The following is a 21664-nucleotide window of genomic DNA, read 5'->3' as shown; positions in this document are numbered from 1 at the left end:
TAGACAGATAGAGCTCTCTATGAGTAAGTTGCGCGCCTACATGTAATGGGACTCTCATGTACAGATATGAAGTAGGTCATGCTCTATCTAGAAAGATGCATATATCAAGAGAGTGCGCAATATCGCTCGAATTCTCTACATGCCGCCAGGGGCACCCGATCATGCTCCGCATGTAGGTAGTGAAACACACACAAAAAAAACGCGCGCACACGAGCGCGCTCACTCTCTCGAGCCCGTTAGTTCATGCTCACTCACACACACACACACAGACACATATATATATATATATATATATATATATATATATATATATATATATATATATATATATATATATATATATATATATATATATATATATATATATATATATCTCCAAGCACATACTTTTAGCATATATTCTTAAGGGTCTATTTGGAACGTAGGAATTTGTGCATGATTGAATTTTTCATGGAATAAAATTAGGGAGAAGCTAGCTAGCTTAAAGGATGAGGAATGTCTCTTTTTGTAAAGGATGTTCCCTTGTTTTTTGAATCGTAAAACACATGATGCTACATGATGCTTGTTCTTAATTACCCTTTATTTCCTTGGACTTAGAAGCTGGTAAATACTACTCCATCCGTCCTAAATTATAGATTCTTTTAACTTTTCTAAGTTTATGGATGTTTGTATGCACCGTTAAAAATTCTAAGACCTTAGTCTAAAGGACACAGCTAGAACCCTGGATCATATACAGTCCAAAAACCGACCGCCATCGATCGACTAAGATAATGCAGTCAAATAATTCATCTAGATCCTGCCGCCATCACACTTTACTAGTTTCCATATCACACAAGGGCATGCATCCATATGCATAAGTACGTAAAAAAAAATGTAATGAAGATCACAGTGACTTGAATGCACTCACACAGAACGTCCACATGAACCCTCCAAATGCAGAGTTCGTTGCTGAATGCAGACGTGCAGACACAAATTAACAATGAAAAAACCCTCCAAATACGCGCATACAGACCCTATTTATACTTTACCGATTGTCGGTACTAGAATAGAGTATAGTCTGATAAGAATTAAGAAATGGAGTGTGCAAACCTAGAAGGAGTGTTGTTGTTGAAGATAGTGGTGGTGTTGACTGCATAGTTGCTGTTGAAGACATCAAAGCCATCCACTTCACCAGCACTACCTCTTCTTCTCAGAAAGACCATGTCTCTGGCCTGGCCATGGCCTGCAAAACACATGATACATGCATGTGTCTCATCACATTGCAAACTACATGCACACACACACATGTATGGATCACATACAGTGCAATGGCACAAAGTGAGATCTATGGCTGTGCTTTGTGGGACTTCTTCAGTGGGTGCACATCCCATGCAGCATGCCAATAATTTACCACTGTTTGTGACATGACCTTGAATAGATCAACAACTCCATGGCCATGGGCAGTGCCAGGACATGAGGATCTAGGCAATATGTGTGTGTGTTAGTTTTTACCTGCAATGCATGATCTGTCTGTGCCCTTCACTGTTCTGTACATCTGCAGGAAAGAAAGATACACATGTGTTAAGATTGGCATGTTTACTCCCTATGTGCCATATGGTTTAGTCTTGGAGCATGTGTAATGAATATAATTAATTAGCCATGTATATTTAAATCAGTTAGAGGAAAAAAAAGGACATCAGGTAATCCCTCCGACCCAAAGTACTATTCGCTTTGACTTTTCTAAATACATAAACTTTGCTATGTATCTAGAGATAATATATATCTAGGTGCATGCATGCCATAGGCTATATATCTAGAAAACTCAAAATGAATAGTAATTTGGGACCGATGGAGTACTTGATATCAGCTAGCAACAAGAATCTAAGGTATATCTCAAATAGGATATGTCACGCATCTTTTTAATTTTGCCTAATTGGGTAATCAGAGACTACTTAATATCAGTGAAAGTGTTGGTGTGGATAGACATGTTATAAATGCTGGTAATAAAAGAGAGAAGCCTTGCCTGCAGGTGGCTCTTGACATGGGCAAGTGTAAGATCCTTCACGTTCATCATTTCCAATACTGACTTTGGTGTTGCTCCTAGAAGATGCGGCAAAAACAAATCAAGGAAGTTTCAGTACCAAGAGAATGCATAGAGGAAGAATCAAATAGAATAAACTCAGCTTGCATAAACCATGTGTTAATTGCATAGTAGTATATTTTATTACGAATGAGTTGGAAGGTATGTACATAATTAAAGATCAATCGCGATGAAACCTTCTCGGAACAGAAATGTAAGAAAATATTATTAGAAGAGCTAACTTATGCTACAAAATTGCCCTTTAAATCCCTAAACATAGACGTAGCTCGAAGAAAATAAAAGCTTGATCCCTGAATTATCATTAGCAATTCGATCATCGCCGGAGAAACTCAAAGTAGAAAAATATAGTTAGAAATATCAAAAGTACATTTGTTAACCTTTTTTTGGGAAAAAAACATCAAGAACAGTTTTTAAGCACCGACAAATCGTGAACAACGTAAATTCAAGAAAATTAGCAGCAAAGGCAAGATCAACAATCCCATCAAAGAATTCAAGTACATATGCATGGGCACCCGTGTTAGTTGTGCTCTACTTGAACATACTCTCATGGCCGCCGAGGAGCTCGACGGCGTGCACGAAGTGCGCGTGCAGCGCGGTGGTCCACCGCATCCGCGGAGCCCTGGCGCTCCTCCTCCCGCCGCCGCCGCCGCCGCCCGAGCTCTTCTTGAGCCCGTGCGCCGTCTGGTTCGGCTGGTGCAGCCGCTGCTGAACCTGATGGACGCCGCCGTGCCGCTGCGCCGCCGCGTCGTCCGTCTTCGCCGCCGCCGGCGCCGCCGTGTCGAGCTCGAGCCCTAGCAGCAGCCTCGGCTCCGCCGCCTGCATCTCGCCGGCGGCCGCTGCTGGCGACGGAGGGCTGATGTGGAGGGAGAGATCAGGAGTTGCTGTCGTCGCCGTCACCCTGCTAGTCGTGGTGCTCATCGCGCAGGAGTGGAATGGATCTTGTTGCAGACACGACGAGCTCGATCGAGCTCGACTTGTTGGCTGTTCCAAGGAGGAAGAAAAGCAGCTGAAAAGAGGTCGCTGAATTGAGTGAGTGATTAGGTCATGAGTACGAGCGTGTGTGACTGGCCTGGTGTGGAGAGATAGAGGTGAAGAGAAGAGGGAGAGGCTACATGTATAGGAGATAGAGAGAGAAGATGATGCTGTATCCTACTAGTAGTACTGTAAAGGCAGGGATGGTGAGAGAGAGAGAGGGAGGGAGAGAGAGAGAGAGAGAGATGGGATTGGCATTTGGCAGTGTCGTCCAAACCTCCCAGGTAGGGGAATAAAATGATGAGAGAGAAAGAAGAGGGAGAGATGTGCAGTTAAAGAAATCAGAGGAATAATGCCTAGAGAGAGAAGGGGGAGAGGTAGTAGGATGGGGCTCATCAGGTTGCCTGGAATGGGAAAGGGGAGACAGAGAGCGGTTGGAGTGTGACACGCTCTAACGGATCGATCTGACTGCGAGCGGCTGAGCGCCATGCGTCTCACTGTGCAGTATTCATTTCCCGTTTGGCCTCGCACTGTCAGCAATGAAGGTTAAATGGTCTTGATTTTTTTTACAGAGGTCCTGATGCTATACTATGAAATATGAATCATGAATTTGTTTGTGTTCCAATGTTATACATGCGTTGAAATAAAAAAACAAGTAAATTACCGACATTTTATCGTAAGGTTCTTGGCAGATCATGAAAATCAGGCAGTAGAATGTTCTTGCCGACATTGTTTCCCTTGTGGAGTAAAACCTCTCGAGTTGCTTTCGAGATGTGGATTGGGTTCATCTTGTTTGGCAGCTGAACTAACCTTCAGAGACACTGGAGCTGCATTGTTCTGCAAGCAAGTAACATAGAGACATAAGTACTCCCTCCGTCCCAAAATAAATACACTTCTAGAATTTGGGTGGAGAGATCAATATTATTAAAAAATTACATATATACTCCTATAAAGATGTAATCATTTCACTTTGGGAGGAGAGAGTTGAAAAATACAACTAGAGTTAGGTAGTCCCATTCCTAAATGTGCACTTATTTTGAAACAAATTTTGAACTCTAAAAATGCACTTATTATGAGACGAAGGGAGTACTTGAGTAGTGTTGCAATAATCAACTGATTGTTGTGATCGACCAAAAGGCTAGCATAATACGTGCAAATTAAGAATGAGAAAGGGAAAGAAGCGAAGTTCTTTCATATTCTATATCTCCATCAATCTACCCAACAACCATATAGTAACACATAGCTGCATCACTAATTTGTGCCCTAATCAAACTGTAGCAGACAAATACATTCATGCTAGGAAGTGATCCTAGCTCAACTGGTTAGAGTGGGAGGTGTGGTAATGCACTCTAACCATCTAGGTTCAAATTCCTTCTGGCTTGAATTTGAGTGCATATTTATTCTTCTTAATGAAAAATCCCCTAGCTCCTCCTCCAGATTGATCTAAATCTAATTTTTCAAATACATTCATGCTGATCGAGCTGCCTGACATGCAGAGCATGGAGTAGCGCTCCAACAGACAGTAGTAGACTGCTACCAGTAAAGTGGAATTGATGAGCTGCATGGACGCGAGTTTTTACAACCTGCATGCTAGCAGCAGCAACTGCTAGCCTGCAACTGCAATGCAGAGCAGTTGGATCAGAGATGGGACTTGGGGGCGTGTCAATCTATTGCACACAGTGGGAGCTGTCTGAGACGGCAGGAGAGCTAGGGATCGAAGTGGGCTTTGACGTGAGAGGTAAATTATTGAGCCAGAAAAAGGGGTTGGTGCAGGAACCGAGAGGATCCAACGAACGAACGAACATGAAAGGGCACAACAACAACGAGAAGAAACATCGCGCGTGGAGATCGGAGACGGCCGGGCACGTCTGTCCATGGATTGCTGTGTGGAGTACTTGGAATTTGCAGGTGCTTGAGCTGATCGATGCATCGGTAACCTTAACTTGTTCGGAACTCTACTTTTCCTACTTGATCATTGAGTTCACTCACTTAAGCATGTATCTACTTCTACCATTCATGTACGTAGTTAAATAGCAGCAGAAGGGAAAAATGCTACAAGAAAGCATTGTGCAGCAACCTAAAACAGTGTGATTTGATCTTGTGCCTATACCTATAAAAAGTTGGATAAATTTTGATGCACAAAAAATTAGCCTGTGCAGCCCTGCAAACGAGCATGGGAGTTCAACTTTCTTGGGACATAGTCGTCCTGCATGGCTGCATGTCATGATGGCAAAAGTGGTTGCTTCTCTCTCTCTCTCCCCCCATCCCTCCCTCCCTCCCTCCCTCTCTCTCTCTCTAACTCATTGAAACAACTTTCTCCCTCTCACTCATTCCTCTCTGGCTAAACTCCCTTCAGCAGCTCAGCTGAATGCTTCGGCATCTCCTGACTACGACCTTGAGTGGAAGGCACTACTCCACTTCGAGTTTTCTTTTTCCATTTTAGGTGTAGCTAGGAAGAACATCACCATGAGGTGTGCACTAAAATTAAATGTGTTCATTATTATACTACTGTTTCTTCCCGGTTATTCTTAGCACACACTACTACTATCCTTGATTCCTTGGCTACATGCCAGCCTAATTTGGCTGACGGTGTCACACCAGCATGAATTTTCCTGACGGATTTTTAATACTTGTGGCCGACGGCTTTTATCCGTCATGAAAAATTCGAGTTTCCGGCAGTGATAAGGAAGCAAACCCAGATAGCTACCTTTCAAAGAATGAATTTGCCGACAGTATCTTTCTAGATCTCATTCTTCCGAGTACGACAGTGATGCCATTTGGAATATATTTTAGCTCGCGCGCTAACTGTGATTGCATTTTGTGGGACAGGAGCATGCAATGATTTAGAGAGGAATATAATATTCCACATGATTGAATAATGGAGGGATTTAATTTATATATATATATATATATATATATATGTATATGCTTGGCTATATATGATCCACCTAACATCAGTTACATTGCTAGGACATGTGGAATGGTCTCCTGAATGGGCCATTGACACACTCTTTGACAAAATTGCACCCACACACTTGCAAATTGATTGTAGTTACTTTTTTTTAAAAAAAATCTACATTTATACATGTATCATTAATATGTATCAATTCTAAGTACTATGACTCATGAGGTATAGTTGTTGCTAAAGTTCTAAAAGATTAATCGTGCCATTATCGATGTTTTGGCTATTGCTTTATTTCAGAATATCAAGTGCTCCATCTGATCGCATCGATCTATAAGCCCATTATTTGAACTTGTGCATAAGAATTAAGGAGGGGGATACAAATTAAATGATGACCCTACCCTTGTGGTCATAAATTATTGGTAGAGTTTAGATTAAGTGGCAAGTTCACTGCATCGATTAATAATAAGGTACATTTAACTGGGGCATGCATGGAGGGCAAATAAAAAGTGCTTTTAATTTGTTGAGAGACTTATATCTGGTGTGTTTTTGGAAAAGAATATACATATATATTTTTTAATGATCGGAGGTGTATGAGCAATATATTTAATAAAAACTGCAGTGCCATGCTAGGTTTTTTGTTGCTTCTGTAAAATTTGGGAGGAAGAAACAAACAAATCCAACAATTGGGAGTTGAGCATGGGGAGTAGCTAGCTAGGGGACAAGTTCTGAGATGCACTATGAATTTGGTGTATAATAATGTTGGTTTGATTGAAAAGGCCACTCTATCCTAGAGCTAGCTGGGGCTTTTGGTCTCTTGCATATATACAAGGAATAAAAGAAGAAAGAGATGTGCCAACCCCCAGGTCTGGTGGGACATGCAAAGTTGGAATTCATAGAGAGTGAAAGGATGAGAGAGATTAATTGGATGCTAAGCTTCACAGCAGGATAGCAAATGGAGGCAATATACTGCCAGTAGTGAAGTTGCTAGCCATGAACAAGTTAATCCTTTGGGAGCATGCAATGTCACCAGACAGGATGCTCCATCTTGCTTGGAGGCATGCTTTTGGACCCTTGCTGGTGGTGATGAATTGTCACTTTTTGATGTTTTGGATGGACGTGGATTGCCTCACAGCTGCACAATTGGAGGCTTCTGGCTCTACCTCTCTCTAGCATACACTTGGGGTCACTTTTCTTGGGTAACTAACATTAGCCATGCTTATAGGAGAGGTTAGCTGGTCTTGTTGCACTAGTCAAGTATATTTTATTTGATATGTATAGACGTTGAACTATTTATATATAGTAAATTTCACATGCCTCCAACTATAGGACCTAGAAATTTCATAGGGAAAAGAAACCCTTTCACTTCAATTTTCAAAACCACCCCAAAATTGCGATAAAAGTTGTACTGATAATCTTCATAAGATTCCTATAAATATAATCATCTGGGGGTAAATCGGCAATATGACCTTATCCTAGCCCTTTTGGTTCAACAACCCTAGAAATTAGGAAAGGGGAGATCCCCGTAGTTAGCAGTAATAGGAGATTATTTCCTTTGAAATCAGGGGTTCATCTTGTTTCCCAGAAGCCCAAGAATCTCGATCACGGCAACGCAAAGATAAACACGAACGTCTTTGTGAGACCGTCAAGACCCAGCAAGTTCTGCAAAGAACTAAAGCCCATTAGATAGTTACTAATGACAGGCCCAACTGTTGCAGAATCCGGCCCACGATCCCCTTCCTCTATCTACAAGGCTAATAAATAAAACCCTATACCCTCACCGCCGCCACCCTTCTCCCCCCATTCCCCCACCTCCTCCTCCTCCCATTCCCCCTCCTCCGAAACCCTAGCCATGGCGTGGCGAGGCCCCGCTACCCGGGCCGTCCTCGGCGCCGTGCGCCGCCCGGCCGCCGCACCAGCGGCCGCGGCCGCGCGACTCCGCGCCCCGCCCCCGTTCGCGGCCCCGCGCCGCCGCGTCCCGTCCGCCTTCACCACCTCCTCCGCCCCGCTCCCGTCCGCGCGGTAAGCGATCAAATGCTCCTCCCCCCCCCCCCCCCCCCCCCCGTAGAGCCGTAGAGGTAGAGCCGTTCGGATGGAGCACTAGGCCGGTGATCTGACCCGGTAGATGGGATCGTCGTGTGGTTTCGTGTGCGCAGGCCTCTGGCGGCGTTGATGGGATCCCCGGTGACGGTGGCGGCGGTGATGGCGCGCCTCACGGCGCACCCGGGTGCCAGCGCGCGGGCGTGCTGCGAGCTCTCACAGGGTAAGCCTTCTTCCGCCGCACTTATTAAGGTCCCTTATGCCATCTATGTTAGTAGTTGTGCTGTTGCATCATCTATTCTCACTTGCATTGCATAATCTGACACTGAAGACCGCATCTTTCATACCACTTAGGTAGATGCCGCCCTGAATTTTTGTTTCTGCAGATGGCCTGGGAAATTCACTTGGGCAAATTGATGCATGCTGTAGATGCATTTAGCCATTGAATTGTTTCATTGTTTGAAACATGTGGCTTCGGAATGGAATGTGGTTTTAGTTTAAGTGAGTCTAGTTAGGTTGTTCATTGCATGATGTTTGAATGATAGGAATTAGGATTGTAAAACCACAGTATCTAATAGAAACTCTTAGCTATTACTGTCAAAGTGGAATTTCAAGCAATGCAGGGGAGCAATTAGGGGTTATTGCAACATGTCCTTTTTTCCTACTCTTATAATAAAGTCGAGTGGAACTGATTTAAGGAGATTAAAATTGGGATTTTATAGGGAGTGGGAAAGATGGTTGATGTTGGAGGCTGCACAACTTGATGGGGACCTTGCGTCCTAGAATGATGTAGGTCCCCCTTTCCCCCTTCTCCCATTGAATCCTCAATTACACAAGTATATTTGACTAGTTGCAAGTTTAGGAGTTGTTTTGGAAAAAGAAAGTACATTGAGTGCTGCTGTGTCTGTTAGAGCACTATTGCTGGGATGCCTTGCTCGTGTTATGATTCTGTGTTCTTTTTACCAGTATTCTGAAGCATGAAAAGCCTATACAGATGTAGATTTATCTATATATATATATATCTGGCATTTAGTGTTTGTTATTATGCTAACTTGAACTAAATTGGCTACGTTGTACAACTGTTGCTTTCTGTTTTTACTTGAATACACTACCTAGAGAAACATGTTTACACAATTTTGAAACTTTAGTTGATTGAGGGTACGGTTGGGCTTTGTTAGGAAATGGAAAAGATGGGTGATGCAAGGGAGGCCATTGTAGAGCCTGCCAAAGGTGCTGATTTGAAGCATGTACACTTTTGGTAATCCTGCTTTTCTCATTCACCCTAAGCCAAAATTTTGACAGAACTGGGCCTATTCACTGTGAAACATTTCAGATTTAATGACAAATCAGAAGCATCCTGCTGTGTCAATCCTATATAATAGTCATGAAACCTATGTTTAATGTCCCATTCTTTGTTGGATATCTGTTGCTTTTTGTTATCAAGCATTTCCTGCCAGAAAGATTATCAGTATAAAAGAAAAGAAATACTCACTGGCCTATAGCCATGGTACCAAATAGCCATGACCAAAACAAGATCAAATCAGGCCTAACTTTCAGCCAGTGGCTTCTGAAGCTGCATATCTCCTAAGCTTGCAACAGGCTTCCTTCCTCCATTCATGTCGCCCCGAAACTAGGAACAGCTCCATCGAAAATGCAATTGTTCCTGTGCTTCCAGAGTTTCAAGGGTTTTTTTTGTTGCGAGGAGAGTTTCAAGTGTTAAGAAGAGTGTATTCAGTCTTTTATGCCGCTCCATGTTTACACTTTTGATCACCTAGCAGCACCAATCAGAAGGTCCATTGCTGGTGCCGAATGCCGGACATAGTTCCAATACTTTCAATTGTTTTCAATTCATTTGTTTTCACTTGCAGTTTATTTGGGGTTAGTACTGTTTCTGTCAGTGCGGTACTTTGTCTTGATTGCTCAAATGTGGAGTAACAACCTCTTGTTCAATCACTTCCCGTGTGCCCTGATCAGTGTTTTTGTGCATTCATGTTCCATTTTTTTTTGTATTTCCGAGCCCTGAAGTTTTCTGATTTCTCAATTTGCAGTTCTTGCTATCTCATATCACAGTAAATTGAAATTTCCGAAGCCTTAACTTACCATAAGGTGCTATGTTGCAGGTACTTGAAGCTGTTGTGTAGATTCCATCCTTTTGAAAGGATAAAAGATGTGTCTTTGGAAAGCTATTCTGGCATTTCATCTACTGCAAAGTTAGAAGACTTCACCCAGCAATGCCTTTCCAGCCTAAGTTAGAATAGACTGAAATAAATTTTATGCTACACGGCATGGCGTGTGCCCATGGACCTATCTTTTCTTTTTGATGGTATGTGATACCATTATTACCGTCTGCTGAGATTCTTTGGGTGTCAAATTTTAGTTGACCTGAGTTAAGTGATAGTGTTACCACTTTTGTACCCTTGCATGAGGTCTTTGCTTACTTCGCATTGTCATTTGTAGTTTCTACTTGCATTCATCGTTGAGGGTGCAAATCTGTGATCTGCATTCTGTCCGACAGTTGATTTGCCTGTCTCATATTGCTTACAGTCTGTTGCCCTCTGGAATGTGTCTCCAGAATTGCTCATGAATAACAAATTAGACATGAAAATTGTTGCGGCACCATTTTCTTAGACATTCAAACGTCACACTGCCATAGATGGCAGGGTACCGGTGCTTGCTTGGAGTTCAGTTTTTCAGTGGCACATACAGTACAGCATTACACATGATACAGCACAGCATAGCAAGTTGCATACAGTACAATACTACACATGATACAGAACTAGGAGGGTAGGGGGATACATGAACTTAGGCCACCAGCACAAACCTTCCATCAACCTTCCTCAGAACATGGACCACCATCGTCGTCCTCCTCCCTCCTTTCATCAGCTCAAAGATGCAGATGTGGTCCTTGCGCAGCCTGTTGTCACCGACGAACTTGATCCAGCGGCAGCAGTTGAAGCCTCTGGCACGGCTTGCATGGTAGTACCTGACATACCACTTCTTTTTCCTGTTTGGTCTCAGGAGCAGGATGTCATGGGATCTTCCCTCAAGGTGGTCTGCAGCAAATCCATGGTGGACGATCTGCATTGCAAAGACACCAACAGGTTCAGCACTGACTTCATAGTTAACGATAGAACAAAAACAAATGTAATAACAAATTGCAGTCAGGCACCAGCTACAAAGCTCACAATGCCAACTACTGATTATGTAAACCTCTCAAAAAAAATATTATGCAATTGGAAGTAACCAGTTAGGTTTGCAATGGTCCGATGGAACCTAATCAATCACTGAACTACCTAAGCAAATGCGTGTTGACCAAAGAAAACCGTATTTCCTATCAAATCCAAGAGATACACTGCACATGATTTTGCATAGAGGTGTAAATCAGTAAAGATGGAACAAAAATCCGTGCAACAATTTTTGTTGCAATCCTGGTAGTTGAATACATGAACTGACCAGCAAGTAGTTCTTGTGGCCAATATGGGTCTTCTGCAGGACAGCCACAAATGCTGGATTGCCTGGTCGAATCGACGCCAAACTGAATATTTGATCACGTTCATCACCAGTTAGGTTGCTGGCAGACCTTGAGTAGTAGTAGTAGTAGTTGGAATCGACAAGCCTGTAGTCACTCTGCTCTTCATCGCTTATCAGCTCTTGCTTGATATGGTAGTTGCTATTTGGAAATTCAGGCTCTTTCCCTGCCAAAAAAAATGTGGCAGAGTAAAACAGATTATCGATTGCACAGATGAAAGCTGTATAATGAATGTAATAACTGAATGCATACAGCTTTAACCCAGTGCTGTCAAACCTTAAAACAACTGCCTATCAGGATACCACAATTTTGTTACTTACTTGGTCTAGTCTTGCCACTCTTCTTCTTTGAAGTAGATGCCTTGTTTGGGGATCCAATGAGGCGCATCGGCATTCTCAAATCATCAGAATCACTTAAAATGCAGTGCTCAGCTTGTTGATCCACTATGCCATCTGAGTGTTTGTGCGTACAAGGACCTTTTTTACTGGTGAAGAAACAAGGCACTTTCTCGCAGCCACTGGCGTCGAAGATCTGGACGTCAAAGGAGTAGTTGCCACTGCATGTGAAGATGAGGAGGTCATTCTCTTGTAACTCATGTGCTCTGGCGAAATCATCCCATCCTGACATGAAGAACAACTCATCCCCATTCTCGGCAACCTCGATGAGCCATGTTTCGCCGCTGGGTGCTTTCAGGTTTAACCCTTTGGTGATCTGCCCATTTAGATTGCTCACAAACTTCTCTGGAATGCTCTAAGATAAAAACAGGAGACAGGTGTGCCATACAATTTGGTTACCTTAGAAAAATATGGTCTCAATGGCTTGATTATGTGTCTAAAATAAAGAAGTGCATGTCCAGATAGTTACTCAAATGATCTCAGAAAATAGAGTCAGTGACTAATGCAAAGATAACTGTCATGAAAAAGAAGTTTCTATAGACTCATCCTTAGAGGGTATGACTTAAACAAGTGTGTCCTTCGGTTGCTTATTTTCCTTTTGTGACACGTATCCAGCAACAAAACCAGCACATGTTCTCCAAATTTGCTCAAGCACAGTTAAATAACGCAGAACATGAAAATGAGAGCATCTAACAATTTGCCAGGACAATGGATACTCACAATGCCCTGCGCAAAATCTCCGGTCATGAGCTTGAAGAAACGGACCTTGCTTGTACCCATGTGCTCCAGGTAGCAGTGTTCTTGCCACTTCCTGCAGCTCTCACAACCCTGCTGAACCATCTGCAATAATGCAAACACAGAGCATTGTCACAGCACAAATCTTGCAAAGTTTCTCTGGAAATATATTTCTCGCAAATCATTTTCAAATTAAATGATGGATGGAAGGAGATGAAGGTGGAGAGAGTTCTTACCTTGCTCATCCTGCATTCTCTGATAGGCATAGTTGCTCTGTTCACCTCGATGTTAACGAGTGAGTGTTTTGATGAGGGTGAGAGGAGTTGTTACTAGTCAGTAGTTACTGTGAGATTGGACATATGCTTGGTTGGAGGCTGGTAGATGGTAGACCAACTCTGTTCATGGACATTGGTCACTCACAAGTGGGGTCACGGTACCTGATGCACTAGGGTTCTTCCTTTTCATTGTTTTGGGCGACGAACACTAGGATGTTGTTTCTCGTTTGCCTCATTCTTGGGGGAAGATAAAGTTGGCAGTAAGTGGGGTGAGCAGTGAACAAAACTTTATTTTCCTTTTGCTGATACTTACGGGGAAAATAAGACATCTGGTTTAGCTGCTGTCAGCACACAATTATTTCAACAACTAGGTTGTCTCACGATATTATTGTTTCGAACAAGAATAAGCAAAATCAGTGTAATTTCAGATACTTGACTGACAAAAGGCTGTTCGATGTTCAGACTTATATTCCTTTTTTTACACAGCGGCACTGAAGAGATCATGCTCCAAAGTCCAAATTCCACTGAACATAGGAACTACATGTGGAACAACACTTCTGAACAGAGTACAATAACTTTCACCAGAAGGGAGAACTGAACAAGGCACAAAAGCACAACTGCACAAGCCACCACCTTAGGTACCATTTGCTTAGAAACATTTACTAATTTACACAGGCCACACCTTGTTCTAGCAGCCATACTGCTGCATCGTTAAGTTACCTTACAGGATGTTAGCAGCAGGGTAGCAGGGATAGAGGGGAAGCAAGGAATCAAAGGCAGGAAGCAAGAATTGGAGAACGGTATAACAGAATTGGACAACAGAGGTATGCTTGCTTGAGGAGGAAGATGAACAGTTCATACATCCCCCTCTCCCTCTCCAGGTATATGTAGATAGGATAATACACGGGCTGAGCCCAACAAGAGATAGGCACGCAGGCCCAACACGAACACAAGCCCAGTACGCAGGCCCGACATGTACAGTGATCCTAACACAGTGATGCAAAAAGTGCACTTGCTACAAGCACGGCATTGCTAGGCATTTCCATTTTAAGTTTCCAGTGCTACTCCTACATAGTACATACTGCAGAAACTACACTGGTGCAAGTGCTATTCTACATGCCAACTCTTTTGGGAGGATACAACACAACTTATCCCACCAGAATAAACCGGCCATTCGCGTTTCTGATGACATGGATGGTCATCGTCACCCTCCTTTTGCCTTTCATCAGCTCGAAGACGCAGATGTCACCCTCGCGGAGCTTGTTGTCGTGCACAAACTTGAAAAATGCCAAGTTCCGGAAGGATCGCATGTAGTGCGAGTAGTAGTAGCTGACGAGCCACTTCTCTTTCCTGTTTGGCCTACGAAGTATGATATCATGTGCTCTTTCCTCGAGATGGTCAGCAGCAAATCTACTGGGGATGATCTGCACATACAAATAAGTCATTTCAGCATTGTACTCGGACAGAGAGTATGAAATCTTATAATATGGCATCAAGGAAATTCAGAGAATTTTAGTGTGGATGAAGATGTCACTATCCATAAATTAAACTAAAAAAATAGACACACATTTACTGTGAGTTAAGTTTTCCTTATAAGCACTATGTTAAGGTTGTTGATATTTAATCCTTGAGATATACAGTTAAATTGCATTAGGTAGCTGAGGATTTTCAATATTGAACATTGTTAGATTGGCAGGACACAAGCTCCACAAATAGCTACCATTTGGTTTTGGTAGTTTCAGAAAAGCTGTGCCGGTCAGTAAATTGTCACCATAACAGCTACCACTCGAAAAGGGGAAAGCTTCATTGTAGTTCCTATCAACAATTCAAAACCTTCTACCTAAAACAGACTGCACACGAGATACGCTTAAGTTGAACGAATTGTATACAATCATTTATTTACACTAGTTAAACAAATAAACTCACCAAAGCATTGTTTCTGCGTTGAACATGCTTTTTCATCAGAACAGTCACAAATGCAGGATTGTTCAGTCGGATGGAAGCCAAACCTATTATCTCCTCCTTTATATCGTCTCTTAGTCGATTGGCAAACATCGAGTAGTAGCAGTTAGATTTAGCATATTCGTCATCACTATCCTCTTCACCAATTGCTGGATGCTTGGCAACAAAGTTGCTAGTGTTTGGATATTCAGATTCACCTTACAAGAAACAGGTACATTATGCATATGAGCTTATATATATATTGAAAATCATCGACACCAACATATATTAATATTTAAGACATGCCTATGTACTAATTATTCAAAACAATCAAAACAAGCCTAGGATTGTACGGCAGAATTGTAGTACTTCTACTCACTTGGTTTAGTCTTCCCACACGATTTCTTTGAAGAAGAGGCATTTTGATAGGATCCAATATGCTGTGATGGTGTAGTAGTGTCCTCAGAATCACTCACAGAGAAATGCTGCTCACCATGTTGACCCGCGATATCGTTGACATGCTTGCACATATCAGGACTAATTCTGCTGCCAAACAGAGAAGACGCTTTCTCACAGCCACTTGCTTCAAAGACTAGGACCTGAAAGGAAGAGTTGCCACAGCACGTGAAAAGCAGGAGGTCGTTCTCCTGCAGTTCATGAGCCTTGACAAAATCCTCCCATCCTGACATGAGGAACAGTTCATCTCCACGCTTTTCTACACTCATGTGCCATGTTTCTCCAGAGGGCGCTTTCAGTTCAAATCCTCTAGTGATCTGCCCCTTGAAATTCTTTGCAAACTTATCTGGTATGCTCTGAAGATGAAAACATAAAATTGACCAATCATTGCTCATATAGTTAATTTTCAGATAGTAATAACGTAGTAGCTCCGGCAAATTTTGCTTTATAGTCAACTAACAGTAGTCATCTTGACCCCGGAAAAAACAACAGAGATATCTTGAAAAATAGCTGAAAAAACCCCTCTTGTCATCCTGCGGTACTTTATTTAAAAAGAGAAAGTGAAAAACTAACTGAAAGCTGGCTGGTGGACATAAGATTAACATCAAATTTATATTACTTACAATATATTTTCCATCTAATAAGTGCTCCTAGGTAAGATTAATATTTAGGTCCATATACATGAGATTTAAAGCAATGTTTGTGTCTATTACTCCTTTTACTTCTTAAGCTCCTTTCAGTAACATATCTCCATTTACAGGGATATCTCAGTAGACAGTAGTGCTCACCTCATAAAGTTTAAGAGCTAGAAGAAGCACAGCTTGTGTGATAAATGTATACCCTCATTCCATAAAATTACAGAGAAAATTAAATTAATAAAATAAATATTTGCGATGGCGAATCTATACTAGTTACCATTTAGACATGACAAATGCACACGGCTTTTTATGTATTGGTTTACCAAAATTTGTAAAAATTTAACCACATGTTTTAGAGAACATCAATTTTAGAAAAAGAAGGTAATGTCCACTTGACATAGCAGTGGAATATTGGTCGAGAAAATGAACAGAGTAGTGGGCTGTGGACACTTACAATGCCCTTGGAGAAGTCTCCGGTCATGAGCTTGAAGAAGCGGATCTTGGTGACATCCATGTGCTCCCAGTAGTAGTGCTCTTGCCACTTCCTGCAGCTCTCACACCCCTTCTCTACAACCATCTGCCAAAATCCAATCACACAACACAACAGAGTCACAACACAAAATGCTTCAGAGGATCGATGCAGAGAGAGAGAGAGAGAGAGAGAGAGAGAGAGAGAGAGAGTTTTACTGAAGCTTGGCCATTTTCTTGCTGCATCCTGCCGGCCTGAGCTTCCGAGGTGAAGTTGTGTGCCTGATGAGGGTGATATATACAGCAGAAAGATTTTTTGAGTGCAACACATGCTGGTGGAGCAGGTGTTCATAGACCTAGGTCGCTGTGATGTGGGCCCACCGTGGATGGTTCACCCTTAACCGGGGCAGAGTGTTTGCCTCATCTTGGAGAGCGGTAAAAGCAGACAGGTGGAGTGTGAAGCCGAGCGGTGAAAATTTGTCTCCTCTGTTGGGTTGCGAGCTGAACAGTGATCACAGCATTCATCAGTTCGGTTGCTTGCAGGATTTTTAAAGTGGTAAATATTTTCACTATTTTTTATAAAAAAATATAAAACAACAAATTTTGATTTTTATTCACAGGCTAAGACACATCCTTGCGGCCAATGGGCCTTGGCCCATACCATAACCCACGGGCGAGGTCTGTGGAGAGAATACATGGATCTTATCTTATCTATGTACCCGGAAGATGGGAAGGCCTTTGATCTTCCGATGTTGGAGATTCGTGCAGCCATCGCTGGCCGCACGATCTTCATCTTCCTCACGCACCTCGCCTTCTTCTTCTTCGTGCGCCGCTGCCTCGCTCGTGACGCGCCGCCGCCGGGGTAGAAGCTTGCCGGAGGGGCGGGAGGTGGGCGGGGGTGGGAGCTGCCCGGGGAAGAAATGTAGGGGAGGATGGGTCGGTGTTGGACTGGAAGTTCACGTCCCTATCTATCTTCCGGAAGATATCTTTCTTCCGGAAGATAGATAACCCATGCATCAAGTTCCGTAAACTCAGATGGAACCTGCCAGCTTAGCTGTACGTCACGGTTTCAGATCATACCAGGTCACGGTTTGAGAACTTTCAGAGTACTACACATGCAGTCATGCAGACGAAAACAGATGCCGCAAACAGCAAGGGATTTAACCATGTCTGCTGGAAAAACAGAGCTTCCTCTGAACAATGGAACACTAGAGAGGATAAACAGTAGCAGTGCACAAACTTGAAAGCACAAGCCACTATCTTAGGGCACCATTTCCTTGGAAACATTTTGCATACACAGATCAAACCTTGTCCTAGTACCCACACGGCCAAACTGCTTCAAGAGGTTACCTTACAGGAAACAAAAGTGCACCTGCTGCATTCCATGCAAGGCGTCACACTAGGCACTTTCAGCTTCAGTTTCCAGTGCCACTTCTACATAGTACATGCTTCAGAAACTACACCTGTATGTACAAGTCCATCCTACATGCCGATTCTACAAAGAACCAAGAACTTAGCCCACCAGGTCAAACCGGTCGCCAACCTTCCTGATGACATGGACTGTCATTGTCACCCTCTTTGCTCCTTTCATCAGCTCGAAGACGCAGGTGTCTTCCTCGCGAAGCTTGTTGTCGTGCACAAACTTGAAAAACTGCAGGTTTTGGAAGCCCCGGATGTAGCTCGTGTAATAGTATCTGACGAACCACCTGTCCTTTCTTCTCGGCCTACAAAGTATGATCTCTTGTGGTCTTTCGTGAAGATGATCTGCAGCAAATCTACTGGGGACAGTCTGCATATGAACGTTGCGGCCATGTCAGAATTTGTAGCAAATCTATTGGACTGCATAATTTGTAGTGATACGTATTAGTATTACACGGAATTTGTAGCATCATTGTATAGTATTCTGTGTAATACAATGATGCTACAAATTCTGCGTACAAATTCTGATATAGTAAGACGATGATAGCTGCAAATTCTGTGTAAATGAATACATCAGTCCATGTGATATACAGAGTATATACATGGAGAACCCTGCTTCAGACAAATAGCAGATATAAATTTCACGGAAAAAAAGTTCTCTCTAATTCCTATGAACAAATGAACAGATCATCCAATGGCAAATATTACATGGGCCTTAACTTTCACAAGTCAAGAATTTTATGTAGGTAAATAATTTCACTTATGAATAACTCACCAGAAAGTTGTTCCTACGTTGACGATGGTTCCTCCGCAGAACAGCCACAAATGCAGGATTTTCTGGTTGGATGGAGGCCAAACTGAGAATCTTCTCCTTTTCCTCCTCTGTAACCTGATTGGCATTCCTTGAGTAGTACAACTTGGAGTCAGCATAGCTGTCATTACTCTCCTCTTCCTCAATTGCTTCATGCTTAACATGGAAACTACTGCTGTTTAGGGATTGAGGCTCTTTCCCTGCAAAAAATGTGCACACCATGTATATCAGCTTATACATTGAAAATGACCAAGCAAAAACATCATTGATGTGCATAATTTAATTTCTTCTAATTAGCTGGATGGGAAAAAAATCCTTTACGAGAATGTATATTAACAGATCTCAAGTATCAATTGCTAGTCTGCAAGTCTCAAACTGGAAACTTGCAATGATTTTACTTACTTGGTTTACCTTTGCAATTATGTTTCTTTGCAGTAGAAGCCTTGTGTGTGGAGCCAACCAGCTGCGATGGCACAACAGTATCCTCGGAATCAGTTATATATTGTTCAGCATGTCGACCCGCTATATCATTCAAATGTTTGTGCATTCTATAAGGACCAGTTTTGTGATCAAACAGGGAAGACAGTTTCTCGCAGCCACTCGCTTCAAAGATTAGGACATCAAAGGAAGAGTTGCCACTGGAAGTGAACAGCAGGACGTCATTCTCCTGCAATTCACGAGCCTTGACAAAATCCTCCCATCCTGACGTGAGGAGAAGCTCATCGGCAATCTTGTCTACACCGACGTGCCATGTTTCACCACTTGCCGCTTTCAGTTCAACCACTTCAGTGATCTGCCCATTGAAATTCCTCACAAACTTCACCGGTATGCTCTAAAATGGATAATTTTGAGGATTAATCACTCACATGATCAAGGATGATACTGTAATGTAAGAATTCTCAGAATTAGCTAGAACTATGCCAGTGGAATTAAGACCATAGTTTATTTTTTTTATAACTCTTAGTACATCAGCGCATAAGATTCATAATTAATGCTAGAACCAATTGTGTGCCCCCCTCTACTCCCTTTTTTGCTTGCGACTCCTCTCATTAACACATCAGCACTTCAACGTGTTATAGAATCGCTGGGAAAAAGAAGTGTAAGAGAAGTACTTGCAACGCAAAATGTTCTGGTATAGTTTTCACATGAAAAATCTGAACATTTTGGTCAAATCTGCAAAAGTTTTCCTGTCTCCTTTCTGAAATAACATATGTAAGAACACAAAGCAGGCAATCACTTGACAGGATAGTGTGGACCGCCGACACTTACAACGCCCTTGGCGAAATCTCCGGTCATAAGCTTGAAGAAGCGGATCTTGGTGACATCCATGTGCTCCCGGTAGTAGTGTTCTTGCCACTTCCTGCACCTCTCACACCTCTTCTCTGCAACCATCTGCCAAAATCCAATCACAAAACGCTGTCAGAATACAAACATTTCACAGGATTCATATGCAGAAATCGAGGGAGAGAGTTTTCCTGACCATGCTCCTGTTGCATTCTCTGAGAGATCGAGTAGTCTGAGCTTCCGAGGTGAAGCAGGTCACCTCTCCTGGATGTTAACGAGAGCGTGTGTGTGTTTTGATGAAGATGACAGGTGTAGTTGCAAAGTTTTGATGAGGTTTCACCTGCAAGTTCAGTACGGAAACTGCTGGACCAGACGTTCATGGACCTGAGTCACTGAGAAGTGGGGTCAACGGTGGCAGGTCCACATGGACGGCGTTCGTCTCATGCTGTCATCTCGATCGGAGTGGCAAGAATTAACGTTCCCTGTCATTCAGTTTTTTTTTTTGATAATTCCCTGTCAGTAAGTTGAGTGAAGCAGTGGACAAGCTTTATCTCCTTGCGTTTGCCTGTGAAGTGTTTGTGAACTGAAAACAACAATTTTCTGTTCGATTTCTTGCAGCATCTTGCAGGAAATCCGTCGATTTCAAGAACTCGCAACACCGTATATATACACGTATGGAGATTATAAGATACGTCAGCAAGAAATGTACAGTTCCTCTGAATAAAAGCATGAAATGTACGGTGGACCCACATCATTTCATAATCTTCTGGTATAGACGCATATTATAATGAGGTGTTTTTCTTTTGGTCCTGGACAATGCAACTTTCTCCACCGTTCAATGGAAAGGGAACCTGACGGCTGAAATGCAGCAACACCTCTGCTAAGCAGTATCGCGGGGGGTATGATAGTAATTGTTTTATTCTTAAGAGTATGATGAGAAGCCAAACAAGGTTTCTGTCTGAAGGAACGAGCAAATGAGTTGAGTTTAAGGAAGCACAGCTGATTGGCATCATCTCTGTTGGATATGGGGTGTTTGGGAACACCCGGTTAAAATTTAACACCTGTCACATCGGATGTTTGGATGCTAATTAGGAGTATTAAATATAGGCTAATTACAAAACTAATTGCACAGATGGAGTATAATTCGCGAGACGAATCTATTAAGCCTAATTAGTCCATGATTTGACAATGTGGTGCTACAGTAACCATTTGCTAATGATGGATTAATTAGGCTTAATAGATTCGTCTCGCGAATTAGCGCAGGTTCTGTAATTAGTTTTATAATTAGCTCATGTTTAGTCCTTCTAATTAGCATCCGAACATCCGATGTGACACTGTTAAAGTTTAGCACCTCGTATCCAAACACCCCAGAATCATGACTTGATCTCTCTTTCAAGTTAATTTCAGAGTTTCACAGTATTCAGATGGTGCAGCAACTCCTGACATTTGGTCATAAAATGCACATATCGTCCAAGCGAACAGCCTGACCATTGTGGCCATTTTTTATGTTCTCGTTCGAGTATAATCAACCATGTGAGGTTGACCATAACAAGCATATAGTCCCTAAAATACCGACAACACTAAAATACAGAAGATCAGAGAGTGCAGCCACAACAACATTACGTGAACAGTGTTCCCTTCTGGTTCGCTTCAGCTTATGAGCCGGCTGAAAAGTTGAAACGACTAATTTATTGTGAGAGAAAAATACTGTTTGGTGGC

The 21664-nt window shown here is 42.5% G+C and overlaps 5 protein-coding genes across 7 annotated transcripts in view; 1 reads left to right on the top strand and 4 right to left on the bottom strand.

The window, feature by feature from the left end:
* LOC101780383 overlaps positions 1-3364 on the bottom strand; it is a 6177-nt gene extending 2813 nt beyond the window's left edge. Inside the window, exons 1-4 of the mRNA XM_004962987.2 lie at positions 2623-3364; positions 2003-2079; positions 1492-1534; positions 1090-1222 (exon numbers count right to left, since the gene is read on the bottom strand). Coding sequence (XP_004963044.1) covers positions 1090-1222; positions 1492-1534; positions 2003-2079; positions 2623-2998 — 629 coding nt within the window. The 5' untranslated portion in view covers positions 2999-3364. The remainder of the gene's footprint in view (positions 1-1089; positions 1223-1491; positions 1535-2002; positions 2080-2622) is intronic.
* Positions 3365-7758: 4394 nt separating this feature from the next.
* LOC101779449 lies at positions 7759-10431 on the top strand. Of its 3 annotated transcripts, none has more exons than XR_214968.3 (4): positions 7759-7976; positions 8111-8217; positions 9173-9252; positions 10115-10431. XR_214968.3 is itself a non-coding variant. In XM_004962985.3 (4 exons), the coding sequence occupies exons 1-3, from the start codon at positions 7807-7809 to the stop codon at positions 8734-8736; spliced, it is 297 nt and encodes a 98-aa protein (XP_004963042.1). In that variant the 5' UTR covers positions 7759-7806; the 3' UTR covers positions 8737-8783; positions 10115-10431. The 3 variants fall into 3 exon arrangements, 2 of the variants coding, with proteins under 2 accessions (XP_004963042.1, XP_004963043.1); XM_004962985.3 differs by lacking the exon at positions 9173-9252 and adding an exon at positions 8717-8783; XM_004962986.3 differs by lacking the exon at positions 9173-9252.
* A 197-nt stretch (positions 10432-10628) lies between these two features.
* LOC101786572 (B3 domain-containing protein Os12g0592300-like) lies at positions 10629-12292 on the bottom strand. Its single transcript, XM_022824879.1, has 3 exons — positions 11844-12292; positions 11448-11689; positions 10629-11072 (listed from the first exon to the last, which is right to left on the bottom strand). The coding sequence occupies exons 1-3, from the start codon at positions 12148-12150 to the stop codon at positions 10797-10799; spliced, it is 825 nt and encodes a 274-aa protein (XP_022680614.1). The 5' UTR covers positions 12151-12292; the 3' UTR covers positions 10629-10796.
* Positions 12293-13926: 1634 nt separating this feature from the next.
* Positions 13927-16701, bottom strand: LOC101779044 (B3 domain-containing protein Os12g0592300). Its single transcript, XM_004962984.2, has 5 exons — positions 16651-16701; positions 16418-16540; positions 15249-15681; positions 14855-15087; positions 13927-14352 (listed from the first exon to the last, which is right to left on the bottom strand). Exons 1-5 carry the CDS (start codon positions 16675-16677, stop codon positions 14077-14079), a joined length of 1092 nt encoding a protein of 363 aa, XP_004963041.1. The 5' UTR covers positions 16678-16701; the 3' UTR covers positions 13927-14076.
* Positions 16702-17654: 953 nt separating this feature from the next.
* LOC101778631 (B3 domain-containing protein Os12g0592300) lies at positions 17655-20157 on the bottom strand. The gene is made up of 5 exons (XM_004962983.2): positions 20131-20157; positions 19931-20053; positions 19057-19493; positions 18626-18851; positions 17655-18220 (listed from the first exon to the last, which is right to left on the bottom strand). Exons 1-5 carry the CDS (start codon positions 20155-20157, stop codon positions 17945-17947), a joined length of 1089 nt encoding a protein of 362 aa, XP_004963040.1. The 3' UTR covers positions 17655-17944.
* Positions 20158-21664: the final 1507 nt, after the last annotated feature.

Source organism: Setaria italica, chromosome III (assembly GCF_000263155.2).
Source record: "Setaria italica strain Yugu1 chromosome III, Setaria_italica_v2.0, whole genome shotgun sequence".
Taxonomy (NCBI): Eukaryota; Viridiplantae; Streptophyta; class Magnoliopsida; order Poales; family Poaceae; genus Setaria; species Setaria italica.
The sequence above is the reverse complement of the archived record's forward strand: the minus strand, read 5'-3'. Positions and strand labels throughout refer to the sequence as shown.

Coding starts and splice junctions, on each gene's coding strand:
- LOC101779449 (XM_004962985.3), top strand. CDS start 7,807: ATGGCGTGGCGAGGCCCCGCTACCCGGGCCGTCCTCGGCGCCGTGCGC. Junction 7,977..8,110: donor GCCCCGCTCCCGTCCGCGCG/GTAAGCGATCAA, acceptor TCGTGTGCGCAG/GCCTCTGGCGGCGTTGATGG. Junction 8,218..8,716: donor GTGCTGCGAGCTCTCACAGG/GTAAGCCTTCTT, acceptor GGGATTTTATAG/GGAGTGGGAAAGATGGTTGA.
- LOC101786572 (XM_022824879.1), bottom strand. CDS start 12,150: ATGTCAGGATGGGATGATTTCGCCAGAGCACATGAGTTACAAGAGAAT. Junction 11,690..11,843: donor GAGTGGCAAGACTAGACCAA/GTAAGTAACAAA, acceptor TTTTTTTGGCAG/GGAAAGAGCCTGAATTTCCA. Junction 11,073..11,447: donor GCCACAAGAACTACTTGCTG/GTCAGTTCATGT, acceptor TTTGCAATGCAG/ATCGTCCACCATGGATTTGC.
- LOC101779044 (XM_004962984.2), bottom strand. CDS start 16,677: ATGCAGCAAGAAAATGGCCAAGCTTCA. Junction 15,682..16,417: donor GAGACTTCTCCAAGGGCATT/GTAAGTGTCCAC, acceptor TTTCATCTTCAG/AGCATACCAGATAAGTTTGC. Junction 15,088..15,248: donor GTGTGGGAAGACTAAACCAA/GTGAGTAGAAGT, acceptor GTTTCTTGTAAG/GTGAATCTGAATATCCAAAC.
- LOC101778631 (XM_004962983.2), bottom strand. CDS start 20,157: ATGCAACAGGAGCATGGTCAGGAAAAC. Junction 18,852..19,056: donor AAAGGTAAACCAAGTAAGTA/AAATCATTGCAA, acceptor AGGGAAAGAGCC/TCAATCCCTAAACAGCAGTA. Junction 18,221..18,625: donor AACGTAGGAACAACTTTCTG/GTGAGTTATTCA, acceptor GTTCATATGCAG/ACTGTCCCCAGTAGATTTGC.